Source organism: Quercus suber, unplaced genomic scaffold (assembly GCF_002906115.3).
Source record: "Quercus suber isolate HL8 unplaced genomic scaffold, Cork oak 2.0 scaffold_231, whole genome shotgun sequence".
Taxonomy (NCBI): Eukaryota; Viridiplantae; Streptophyta; class Magnoliopsida; order Fagales; family Fagaceae; genus Quercus; species Quercus suber.
The window spans coordinates 479,837-493,782 of NW_027069688.1; the positions used below are offsets into that span (position 1 = coordinate 479,837).

Sequence of the window (13,946 nt, forward strand, 5' to 3'; positions counted from 1 at the left end):
AGGGCGATTAGGCTAACCTAAGTTAGAAAATTTTTTATGAGGGAAAGCCCGAAAGGAGAGGAGAGTTGGGGGAAAGACGGCGGCGAAGACATGGACCCAATGGGCTTACTTAGAAAGGCCAGACACCTTAAAAAAAGAATGGCACTTCACAAATAAAAAGGCCAATGAGAGCGAAGAGAAAATGTCCTTGGCAAATGGGATTTGTGTACACTTTGATGAAAGAAAATACCATAAAATCCCCTCACCAACATGGAACTCATTATTGGATTATTATTCATTAAAGCCCTTGAGGATTGGGATGCTGCCTATTTTCTCATATACTTGAGCTAGGCCAGCCAGAGTCTTTTCCTAACTCGAACATACACAAACACAAGCATTAATACATTATTACTCAAATAGTACATGTATTTTGGTTGGTATGTATTTTTTCTCTAGTGGGTAAAATACACATCAATATACTCTTTTCCTATTAAAGTTTCTTTTTTTTTTTTGAAAGCTTTTCCTATTTAGAGTTATATATAAAACCATTGGGTCTCTTGAATTTGGATGTATCATAGTTTCATAGAAATTGCGGGTTTAACAGACAATTGATATATATCAGATTAACAATCAAAACATGATCAAAGGAAAAAATCTTTTTTTACACCACTTCTTCCTATGTCCGTGAATTTTATTTGACCCAAAAGTAGGCATTGAAAGACTCTTGTTGTATTTCCAATACCAACGGCATCCTGTTGTTTTTGTTTTTTTCTGATTCGAAAGGTTACGCAAAAGCTTTCTCTTCTATGAGAAATTATTAGATTATTGAGTTCCTATTATGGTGGCTCAATGAGACATAGACTTTTTAACGTAAGAAATGACCTCCTTGCCTAATAAATTGAACACCACAGAAAGTATATATGTGATTGGGTCTTCAATATCAAATTTAAACGTGGGTGACTTCACCTGTTCATCAATAGCAAAACCTTCACAGGGAGGAAAATCAAATGAATGTAAATTATATGGAAAAATACACAAAACTTTCCCGTGGTTTCCTTGAAATCACATAATCTTTTTGAGTTTTTGAATACAACACTTGATATCTACGTAGTATTGTTTTATGTGAAAACGCAAGTCTAAGTATGTTTGTGTCATCATATTAGAAACGTAATTACCATTTATTCAAACTGATGTTTAATGGTTATAATGTCAGGTTTTATGTGAAAATGCAACTCTAAATATTGATACATGTCATCACATGATAAACTTATCATTTATTTTCATGCATGTTTAACAATTTTCATGATGGAGACTAGTAATTTTTTCAAGGGGTCAAGCCAAAATATACACGCATAAAATTCTTTGATTTAATGAGCTAAATATGATATGAGGGGCAATTTTAATACTTTATACATGAAATAATACCAAAAAAGGGTTAGGTTTTATATTTAAGATTTTAAAAGCTTTTGATAATGCCGAAAATCGCTAGTAAGTCACACAGTCATTACGTGCTCGAGATAACACTTGCACAACACAGGAAAAGAAGACCTTAGGAGAGTACTGGTGTGGTACCAACCAAATACCCTTCGAATGTCAAGTTAGAGAACTTTCACAATTCTAGAATGCCAGAGCTTGAAGAAATTATGCATACCTTGGTTTGTGAGGGTTTTGAGGTTTTTATAGTAGATAGAGTTGACATTCATTCCTTGGCATAGAAGGCTTTTCCTTGTAGGAAAGATCCTCATTACTACGCATATCTTGCGGGATCCTTTTCTTGTACGAATTCCCTTGATTAAAGTTAGTCGTGGAACACAAGATGTTTCATTATATATATTCATGCGTGGAGGCCAAGCAAGACCATGTCAGACTCGTCAAAGGTTTACTTATCCCCTTCAGCTTCCTTCCGTCAGCTTCTTATCTTGTCTATGCATTCTAGTCGTTTTATTCAAGTGTCGTTGATCTCGAGGCGCACCTATCAACCTTGTGGTGGAACCATGGTTTTAAAAACCAGTACAGTGAAAGAACTAGAAAAGGAGCTGAAGACCGGTTTTATGGTCGAACCGGTGACGCCATAAATAATTTAATTATTATTTATTTAAATTATATAAATAATTAATAATTTTTTAATATACTAAAACTAACAAACCAATAGTAACAAATATGTTTCCTTTAAAAAAAAAAATACAAGTATATAAGTATATAATATAACATCTTTTTAAAGAATTTAACATAATAACATTACAAAACAATCATCCTTAACATAATAAACTTTCAACAAAACGAAATAAATAAGTTCATTAGTTATTACATTTACATCCAAATGGCAAATAACAAATAAGTTCGTTACATCCAAATAGCAAATAAGTTTTAAAATTTCAAACAAACAACTATTAAGTTTTAAGACCTAAGCCTCATTTGTTATGAAGACAATTGAAATCAATATCATCATGTGAACCAAATGCTCCACCACTAGCATCATTATCATCATCCTCATCCTCATCCTCATCTTCTTCATCTTCAACATGAATAGGATGATTTTTATCTCTAAATCCGGGAGGAGCATCATCTTTATCACCAAATGATTCCAAATTGATGTCATCATCATCCTATCTCACTTCATTGTCCATATCTATACAAATTCTAAAACCAAAGAACAATAAATGAAATAACAATTCTAATAATCATTTCTCATAAATCATAAATAGTCTAATTAAAATATGCAACTAGGCAAAGGATTGTTATAAGCTAACCTCTTTGTACATGGCTAGAAGACCCTTCTTCGATTGGATACGCTCCCTCTTCATATAATGCATTCTTTATCTCCTCATGATCCAGAAATGGAGGTTCCTCATCTTCCACTACCCAAAATTCAGTTTTATCGATACTTGCATAATCAATAGCCTTTTGACTCTATATCATAAGATGAACATAATGAATAATTTAATTAGTAACCAAATCACTTATATTTCACAATCACAAAGAACCCCCTTGACCAAATCAGTGAATCACTCATATTTCCCCATAAAAACATTGAAACAAAGAGATTATATAATATATACCTTTCTTTCAATTGGTAGTTATAATGAAAAAACACAAGATCATTAAGTTGTTGATGCTCCAATCTATTTCTTCTTTTGATATGTATTTGTTCAAAAACACTCCAATTCCGCTCACATCCCGAAGAGACAGTTGTTTGGCTAAGGATCCGAATTGTAAACTTTTGTAAGGTTGAAGCACAAGATCCAAACAACTTCCACCACTCATCTAAGTTCCATATACAATACAAAACAAAGATACAATGAATCAATAAACACAACTATACTTATCCCAAAAATATAAAAAAGAGATATGTTCTTTAAAACATATTTTCATTTTATTATTAGCTAAAGTAAACAATATCTTACCCGGCTGAGATGTCTTGGCTGATTCTTGAGCAAGTTGGGTTCCAAAAGTTTGTTCACACTCTCAACATAGCCTTAATTCCTCCACCAACTTCAATCGACCAGCTGAAACTTTTGATTCAATAACATCTATCACAGCAAATTGTGTCTCTAGCCTCTTATTAAGAGTGGATGAGTCATATTGGAATGCAGGATTCAACCAGTAAGCAGCAACATGAATATCTCTATAAAATTGATTATCCCAACGATCCTTGATAATATTAACATAAGGCTCGCATAGTCTCTTCTTGTCCTTGAAATTTTTTTTGATTCCATCAATTACTCTATACATGCCATCATATACATAACCCATAGCTGGTTTTTCATCAAAATCAACAATGTGTAATAAACGAATCAATGGTGACATAATATGCACAATTACATGACAATCATTCCAAAATTGATTATTAAGAATGATTTTCACCACTGTCTTTGCTTTCTTATCTTTTACATATCTTGATTTAACATAAAATTTGCTAGTCACTAATGCTTGTAAGTCATGCTTATGTTCCTTAAGACTCCCTAAGGCAATGAAAGTAGTAGCAAACCTAGTTGGCCCTGGACGCACAATTTCCATCCAATTTTTTCTAGTCCTCAACCAAGCTTGCAAAGCCACATGGTTATAGACGAACACTGTGATCTTGGATGCTCGCTTTGCAAGTTTAGCTACATGATCCATTTTCCCAATCTCCTTAAAAATTAGGTATAGGAAATGTGTTGCACAAGGTGACCAACTAAGGTTCCTATATTTTCCACACACAATTCTTCCAGTAGCTACATAATTTGTAGCATTTTCAGTGACCAAATGTATTATATTTGCAGGACCAACCAACTAACAATTTCATCAAACAAGTTACTCAAATTAATAGCATCCTTAACCAAGTCAGAAGCATCAATAGAATGTATAAAAATATTCCTTTATGACAATAAACAAGGAAATTAATCAATGTTTTATGCCTACTATCAGTCCCTCCATCAGCCATTATTGTACAACCAGTGTCAGCTCAATATGATCGATGAGAATCAACAATCAATTGGACTTCTCTTTTTACGTCTCTCAACAAAGGTACTCGAAGGCATGATAATTTGGGCCTCTATATCCAGGACCATAAGAAGCTACAGCATTGAACATAGGTTGATAATAACTAGAATTCACAACATTAATTGGAATGCAAGCATCATACATCCATCCATCTTGCTGCAGACATATCAACCCTCCACTACTTTTCTTTGCCAACAAGCACACTTTTAATAGAAGGTTGAGCTCCCAGTGTTGTTCTAGGAGTGAAGTAATTACCAATGTCACCAACCTTTCTCTTGCCAAGATTGGATCTTGGTGGAAAACTACTAGGACCACTTCTATTTCTCCTACCTAGCCCTCTACCTCTAGGAGTAAGTTCTTGGACATCTTCAAATTTTGGTGAGTCCTCTAATGGCGAATAACTAAATGCTTCTTGATCCTTTTTTGTTTGTTCTTTAAATTTTGAAATTTACTTCAAATTCTCAACCATTTGAAACCTAACATCATAAGGTACACCCATACATGCAGCCACATCACCTTTAATTCCAGCTAGATGTCTTTTCATCCTATTGATGCCCCCTCCTTTATAATTTTTCCCACAATGTATACATCTATAACTACTTTTTCCATCTTTCACTACTTCAGTTACAATATCCTATGCGGGATCACATTTCACTCTTATAGATGAAGAATTAGCATTAGACCTGGTTGTAGAAGCATGTTGATTAGATGGTACAGAGGCAGACTCCATTTCACTTAACAATTTCAGATAGGTAGCAACTATTTTATCAACAAATAAATTCATCAACATAACATACACAATCAATAGTATAATACTCTGTAAACTATATTTCACAAACAATAATGCTCTGTAAATCAAATCCACAACATACACAAAATCACAAATAAACTAAAATGCTATTGTAAACTAATAATTGAAGTTACCACTTACCAGTGAAATCACGAAAGGAGAACCTGAGATGAAGCTAAGAGAAATGAAAAAAAAAAAAGAACAGAGAAAATTTTCAAAATCAAGTAATCAAAATCATTAAAAAAAAAAGAATATTAATTATTAGTTTATTACCTGATGAAGCCGAGAGAAATGAAAAAAAAAAAAAAAAAGGAAGAATTGAGAAAATGAAAAAGAAAAGAAAATTACCTAATTAGAAAACCTAAAACCCAGATGCCGAGAAGCAGAGAGTAGAGCACAAAGGGCGAAGGCAAGACCAACCAAGAAGGAAAAAAGAAAAAAGAAAAAACCGCAGCTTGACTGATCGTGAACTTCAGAGAGCGTAGAGAGAGGATTGTGAGGCAGAAAGAGCGCAGAGAGCCTTGAGGTGAGTGAGGCAGTGCGAGCTTGACTGATCGTGAGATGAGAGAGTTGAGATTTGAGAGCTTGAGGTGAGTGAGGGAGTAAGGCTAAGGTTGAGTGAGGCGTGAGTGAGATGAGAGAGTTTAAGGGTGAGGACTTTAGGCTTAGGGTTAGTTTTTAGGATTTTAGTGTTAATTTTAAGGACCAAAACTACATAGTTTTGCTAGAAAAGTAAAAAAAAACCCCAACCGATCATTAACCGGTTCAACCTTCGATTTTTTCGGTTCTCAGGTTGAACCGCCTGATTTTTACTGTTTATCAGGTTTTAAGTCATTTTCAGTTTTTTATCATAACTAGACCGGATTTGAGGCCGGTTCTCGGTCAGACCCGTTGGTCTGGTCTGGTTTTTAAAACCATGGGTGGAACTATCGGTTTTATGGTGTCATCAGTTATGAAGGCACAATTAAGGTTGTTGGGTTCGTCAGGACCGTCAACTTTGCTTCATATGAATGAGTTTACCAAACTTTCAGAGTTACCCTTATCAGCTGCCCCCTACTCCATAGCCTCGTCGGCTCTAGCTGACGGGTTATGGAGTATGACTTGTAGCTTTTTTACTATTATTTTTTGTTTATTCAAGAAAAAAGAAAGGGGTATTTATGGAGGATCCCTCGAGCAGCCATTATTAAATGCTAGGACACGTGGCATAAGCCAATTGGCCTCGTTTCTGAGCAAGGCGTCGCTTCGTCTTCTGTACGCTTTTTGTCTTATATATATCTCACCTCCTCCCTTCATTTCTCTTATTTCATCCTTGTTGATCTTAAGAGAGAGAGAGAGAGAGAGCTCGTTACTTTGTCTACCTTGCTTTCGTCAACTCGTTGATCCCGTTGCCTTTGCTGCCATCATCTTGCTGAGGTTGTCACTTCTTAAGGAACCGTCTACTAACAAAGTAAGTCTTTTCTTTTATTTCATTCTATCCTTTTTTTTTTTTTCCTTGCTGGTTAGTTAATTCTCTAGAGAGGCCATCAACTTAGGTTCTTAAAATACCTTCGTCGATTGAAGGTGAATAGATGTCTAGAGAAGAGACGAGTGAGCAGTCGTTAGTCCGTGAGGGAGTGGGCTATGATGAAGTCTTCCAGTTAGGTCATAAGCCTGAGGAGGGCTTTTCCTGGTCGTTAGAGAGGGACACGTCCGCCTATTCTCCTAACGAGGAAGTGGAAAGTTGTGACGGAGAGGAAGAAGAAGAGGTAGAGGGTGAGGACAAAGGTGATGAGGGAGGAGAGGAGGGAGAGGATGACGGGGACGAGGGTGAAGTTGACAAGAGAACCTCTGAAGAAGGAAGTTCAGGAAGCTCCGGGGATGGCCACACTCGTCCATTTATTCTCCTTAAAATGTGGACTATTATTGATTTTAAGCCAACGATGACGGCCAAAATCTTTAAGAATTTAAGGGACCGTTACCAGATTCTTGACCATATCCCAATTTATCTCCTTGGGAAATTTGAGAAGTGCTACTTGGGGAAGATCGTGGACATTGGCATGTACAACGCCATGTTCACGGTAGGACTAAGGTTGCCACTGACGGCCTTGCATCGTCAGTTGGCCAATTTTTTTGGGCTATCTGTTAGCCAAGTCGCTCCCAATGCTTGGAGGATATTCATTGGAGCTAATATGTTGTGGGGTTGTATAAGTGGTGGAAACCATTAGCTTTCGCTAGACGAGTTTTTTTGGTGCTATAGACCTCAGCACAGCATCTCATCCCAGGGGATATACCACTTTGTTGAGCGGAAGAAAAAGCTTAGGCTGGTGTCGGATATGCTTGACTCTAATAGGAACTGGAAGGGTAGATACTTCTTTGTTCAAGGGACGGTTGGGTATGCCATCTAAAGGAGTGGGTCACAATGCCTTATGTTCGACAATACCTGGGGTATTGTCAAAGACTCAGGTTTAGCACCGTCAGTTTTTTTCTTTTATTTCTTTCCCTTATTATTTGTTAAGTATTTAATGTCGTTGTTCCTTTTTTTTTTTTCTTTTTTTTTAGCCAGTGCTCACCCAATTGGATGTGTCATGATCGTGGTCACGGTGAAAGCAATAGAACTTGTCTCTGGACCTCTTATTGAGGTCTCCTTTCTACTTACCGAGAAATGTCAACGCTTCTTTGTCCTTGATTTGCACCAGGACTTGGTCGATCAGAGCAGTCAGTGGGATAAAGCTTGTGAACCTCCCTATGGGGGGCTTAGAGCGCCTTCCTCCCACCATTCTTCAGTCCTAGCCATCTTCCGCCCCCTATCCGGCCATACGACCTCTTATCTTTCCCTTTTCTTGGGCCAGTAACACATCTTCCGCATTCACGTACTTAGTGACCTTGTAAAGCACATCTGACATGGTTTTTGGGTCATTCTTATATAAAGAAAATAGAAACTTACCCTTCTGTAGCCCATTTGTGAATGCGGCCACGAGTATCTTATGGTCAGCTTCATCGATTGAGAGTGCTTTTTTGTTAAAGCGAGCTGTGTAAGACCTCAACGTCTCATCCTCCCATTACTTAATGCTCATTAGGCATGCACTTAACTCATTAAAGGTACTAATGGAGTTGGGCGTTAACCTGCTGAACCAAACCCTTGCAGGGCCCTTTAGCGTAGTGGGGAAGGCCCTGCACATGATCTCGTTTGCCACTCCTTGCAGGTGCATCAGGGTCTTGAAAGACTCCAAGTGATCTAGGGGATGAAGTGACGAATGCGGTGAATGGCGAATTAGTTCGATGGACCAAGTCATCGAGGTTGCTAAACACCCATCTTTTGAGAGCGTTCATTATGAAGTCCATATGTTCCTTTATCATCTACATCTCCGCAACCATGTGAGGCGGAGTCGTATCTGCGGTGGATGGATGGCTTGTGTCCTATCATTCTGGTCTGCTTGGGGCGTTGCTACCTTTCAGCCCCTCTTGGTCCCTTCTCTCAGCACTAGTGCCTTCTTGGTCCTCCTCTTGAGTGTTAAGCCCCGCGTTCTTTTGGCGCAGCTGCTCTTCTAGATCATGGTTTTGCTTGGTGAGGTGTTCTATGGCAACGGCAAGAGTTTGAACCTGTCTCTCGAGGGTGGTGGTGCATGGTTCGACTCCTTGAACATTATTGGTGGTCGCCATCAAACGTGTAAGCACCATGCAACTCTTTGTCTAGGAAGTGATAGTATGGCTTACGTGTCACCATTTCCCATAGATAACGCTAACTAATGATGCCAAAAATCATCAGTAAGTCACACAGTCGTTACGTGCTCGAGATAACATCTGCACAGCATAGAAAAAGAAGACCTTAGGAAAGTGCCAATATGGTACTGGCCAAATACCCTCTAAATGTCAAATTAGAGAACTTTCACAACTCTAGAGTGTCAGAGTTTGGAGAAATTATGCGTACCTTGGTTGTGAGGGTTTTGGGGTTTTTATAGTAGGTAGGGTTAACATTCGTTCCTTGGCATAGAGGACTTTTCCTTGTAGGGAAGATCCTCATTACTACGCGTATCTTGCGGGATCCTTTCCTTGTAATATTCTCTCGATTAGGGTTAGTCTTGGAGCACAAGATGTTTCCTTATATATATATTCATGCGTGGAGGCCAAGCAAGGCCATGTTAGACTCGTCAAAGGTTTACTTATCCCCTTCAGCTTCTTTCCGTCAGCTTCTTATCCCACCTATGCATTCTGGTCATTTTATTCAAGTGTCATTAATCTTGAGGCGCACCCGTCAGCCTTGTGGTGGAACCGTCGACTTTATGGTGACATTATTTATAAAGGCACAAGCAAGGTTGTCGAGTTTGTCAAGACCATTAGCTTTGCTTCATGTAAACAAGTTTACCAAACTTTCAGAGTTACCCTTATCAGCTTTCATGTTTTAGAGATATTTAGGGAGTTCTTTAAACATTTTTTTTTCTTTCCAAATTATATATATATATATATATATATATATATTTTTTTTAAGTGATTTCTAAATTATTCCTAATTTAGTAGAGTAAGTGTGTGAAAATTGAAAAGTTTGAATTAGCCGGAGGTTCCCAAAACAACCTAGCACAAAATTCTCCTTTTTGGTAATGTGAACCATTTATTTGTGGACTTGTGTGACGTCACTTATTATGATTTATGAGGATTGATTTCCTTTTTCTTTTTTTCTTTTTTTTGCAAAAGTTTCAACCCATGACATTCGCTCTTGATGATAACTTTTTATCATTAGACCAAAACATCAATCAGCTTTTTGAAGTAGGCGGGAATTAAACCACAGATCTCTTATTTAACCATCAAAGACTTTACTAGTTACTAGTTGAGCTAACTGGAACTCACGAGGATTGATTTCCTTAATTTTATGGTGTAGAAATAATGACCTATTAGGTTGAGTAGAACCAGAATAATTTCCCAATTATTTTGTACTTGTGTGCAATCTGTCACATTAGGGTCCGGACTAATAAATACATGTTAGTCTGTTCAAGTCGATGTTTATTGACAAAGTTATGGATATTAAAATATGATATTTTCGGGACAAAGTTACTTTCAAAATATTCTACGCATGATAAATGAATCAAATTGGTTATATTTATCTAAAGATATACTTATATAGATTTGAGTTGAATAGTATATGTTTGTAAATAAGTTCATATAATAGCAAATTATTATTTGTAGTTTATTGATAATATAAATAGTACATTTGTGATAAGAATTCTTATATTTGTAAAATGGTAAAAAATTTGAGTTATAGTTTTACTATATATGGGAAAAAGAAATAAATTAATCAAGTAGCTTGTAAACAAGCTCGAGCTTGTTTGAAAAAAAATTAATCAATTTTAAATATATAATTTTGTTTGGTGATGAGCTCAAGCTTGGCTTGTCCTCGAAATAAAATTAAACGAACAAGTCTTAATTTTAAATACGAGTAAATTTCAAATTTCACCCCTAAGGTTTGGGGGTGATTGGATTTTACACCTTGAAGTTTTAGAATTTGGATTTTATTCCTTAGAGTTTGGGGTGTTTAGATTTTAAACCCTGATGTTTCAGAATTTGGATTTTACCTCCTAAAGTTTGTAACTGTTTCAATTTTACACCATAAAATTATGAAACTTTAGGGTGTAAAATCCAAAAACTCTCAAACTTTAGGGAATAAAATCCAAACACCCCTAAAATATAAGAGCTAAAATCCAAATTCTGAAACGTCATGGTGTAAAATCCAAACACACTTAAACGTAAGGGAGTAAAATCCAAAGTCTGAAATTTCAGGGTGTAAAATTCAATTACCTCCAAACTTTAGGAGTATAATTTGCAATTTACCCTTTAAATACTTGTCTTTGCTCAGCCTGTTTACAACCCTATAATAAGTTGTGATTAATGAAACATCACTCTCATGTGAGCCCATAACTGAAACTACTTTTGTCATGTAGCAATTACAACATATCACTTCAATTGTGAAGGTTATGAAACTTTTCATACAGAGAAATTTATTGTTAAAATATCAAAAAATAACCACCATCCAAATAAATTTATTCAAAAAATTAAATATTTTATACTTGCTTTGCCAATGAATAAAAAAAATTATTAGGCTTTAAAGTGCAATTATGTAAATGTGTATGTGTGGATACCTACACTTTGTTTCTTTCAACTTTAACATTTTATGAAAATTAAATAATTTTTCAACAATTATATTACAGATCTCATTTTTCTACATTTGGTAGCAAGGAGTAACCATAAAATGAGTTAGAAAATTATCACCTAACTTTCCTTATTTAGTTTCGTGTAAAATAAAGTTATTTTCCTTAATTATTTAACTTCACGTGAAATAGAGTTGTTTTCTTTTCTAGAAATTTTTAGTGGAAAGAACTTTATCTCATGCCCAGCTAAATAAAGGAAGTAAAGAGATGGTTTTCTTTTGACCCTATATATNGGTATTTATGGAGGATCCCTCGAGCAGCCATTATTAAATGCTAGGACACGTGGCATAAGCCAATTGGCCTCGTTTCTGAGCAAGGCGTCGCTTCGTCTTCTGTACGCTTTTTGTCTTATATATATCTCACCTCCTCCCTTCATTTCTCTTATTTCATCCTTGTTGATCTTAAGAGAGAGAGAGAGAGAGAGCTCGTTACTTTGTCTACCTTGCTTTCGTCAACTCGTTGATCCCGTTGCCTTTGCTGCCATCATCTTGCTGAGGTTGTCACTTCTTAAGGAACCGTCTACTAACAAAGTAAGTCTTTTCTTTTATTTCATTCTATCCTTTTTTTTTTTTTCCTTGCTGGTTAGTTAATTCTCTAGAGAGGCCATCAACTTAGGTTCTTAAAATACCTTCGTCGATTGAAGGTGAATAGATGTCTAGAGAAGAGACGAGTGAGCAGTCGTTAGTCCGTGAGGGAGTGGGCTATGATGAAGTCTTCCAGTTAGGTCATAAGCCTGAGGAGGGCTTTTCCTGGTCGTTAGAGAGGGACACGTCCGCCTATTCTCCTAACGAGGAAGTGGAAAGTTGTGACGGAGAGGAAGAAGAAGAGGTAGAGGGTGAGGACAAAGGTGATGAGGGAGGAGAGGAGGGAGAGGATGACGGGGACGAGGGTGAAGTTGACAAGAGAACCTCTGAAGAAGGAAGTTCAGGAAGCTCCGGGGATGGCCACACTCGTCCATTTATTCTCCTTAAAATGTGGACTATTATTGATTTTAAGCCAACGATGACGGCCAAAATCTTTAAGAATTTAAGGGACCGTTACCAGATTCTTGACCATATCCCAATTTATCTCCTTGGGAAATTTGAGAAGTGCTACTTGGGGAAGATCGTGGACATTGGCATGTACAACGCCATGTTCACGGTAGGACTAAGGTTGCCACTGACGGCCTTGCATCGTCAGTTGGCCAATTTTTTTGGGCTATCTGTTAGCCAAGTCGCTCCCAATGCTTGGAGGATATTCATTGGAGCTAATATGTTGTGGGGTTGTATAAGTGGTGGAAACCATTAGCTTTCGCTAGACGAGTTTTTTTGGTGCTATAGACCTCAGCACAGCATCTCATCCCAGGGGATATACCACTTTGTTGAGCGGAAGAAAAAGCTTAGGCTGGTGTCGGATATGCTTGACTCTAATAGGAACTGGAAGGGTAGATACTTCTTTGTTCAAGGGACGGTTGGGTATGCCATCTAAAGGAGTGGGTCACAATGCCTTATGTTCGACAATACCTGGGGTATTGTCAAAGACTCAGGTTTAGCACCGTCAGTTTTTTTCTTTTATTTCTTTCCCTTATTATTTGTTAAGTATTTAATGTCGTTGTTCCTTTTTTTTTTTTCTTTTTTTTTAGCCAGTGCTCACCCACACATAACTGACGAGCAGGTACGTCGGGTTCTTGATATTCCGTTTGAGGAGCGGAAGTGTAGAGACTTGATTGCTCTCAACATGCTGCACGCATACTTTGGGTCTAGAGCCAACACTATAGCACGTAGGTTGAACGAATACTCATATTGCCGTAAGTTTTCCCTTCCTTATTTCTTTCCGTTTCTTCTTTGTCGTCCTTGTGTTTAACTTCCTGTTCTTTTCCTTAGTAGAAATGGATGTAGCCAGGCAAAGAGTGTTGGTAAGAGTGTCAGCTGCGGCACGTAAGAAAGGGGAGGCGAAGAAGTAGAAAGGGAAGGAAGGGGCATCCTCGTCAAGCCCTAAGGTCACGGGAAGGGGGTGCTTAAACGGAAAAATGACGGGAAGGATAACCATCCTCCTAAGAAGCCATCAATCACCCCTAGGGAGAAGCAACCCAAGAAGCCGTCGCCTCCCAAGGCGAGCCATGGAACTGGCAAAGGTTTAATGATGCATCAGGCCCCGTCACCCAGGGAACCCGTCACCTTCTTAAGCATAAAGGATACGTCGTCGAGATGGTTGATCCTTGTGCCGAGCAAGAGACAGAGGACCTAGAGGCATTGGGTCTTTTTGAGAACTCCAAGGTAAGTTCTCATCCTAATCAATTTTACTTTATTGTTTAATCAGCCGTCTCAGGAAGCACAATGAGACATTGACCAATGGACAGGATCAATACAAGGATGTCGTTCATACTCTCAACAAGGAGGTGACGAAGTTAAATGAGAAGTTGAAGGAGGAGACCCGTCAGCAGAAGAAAGAGTAAAAGGCAAAGGCGACCTTGGAAAAGGAACTGATGGATCTCCTTGGTCAGGTGGAGACAGCTAGAGCTGACACTGTGACAGAGTTTA

The 13,946-nt window shown here is 37.5% G+C and overlaps 1 protein-coding gene across 1 annotated transcript; it reads right to left on the reverse strand.

Annotated features, from left to right (window-relative positions):
* Positions 1-2,390: 2,390 nt before the first annotated feature.
* Positions 2,391-4,098, reverse strand: LOC136070397 (uncharacterized). The gene is made up of 3 exons (XM_065780297.1): positions 3,469-4,098; positions 2,740-2,889; positions 2,391-2,585 (listed from the first exon to the last, which is right to left on the reverse strand). The coding sequence occupies exons 1-3, from the start codon at positions 4,096-4,098 to the stop codon at positions 2,391-2,393; spliced, it is 975 nt and encodes a 324-aa protein (XP_065636369.1).
* Positions 4,099-13,946: the final 9,848 nt, after the last annotated feature.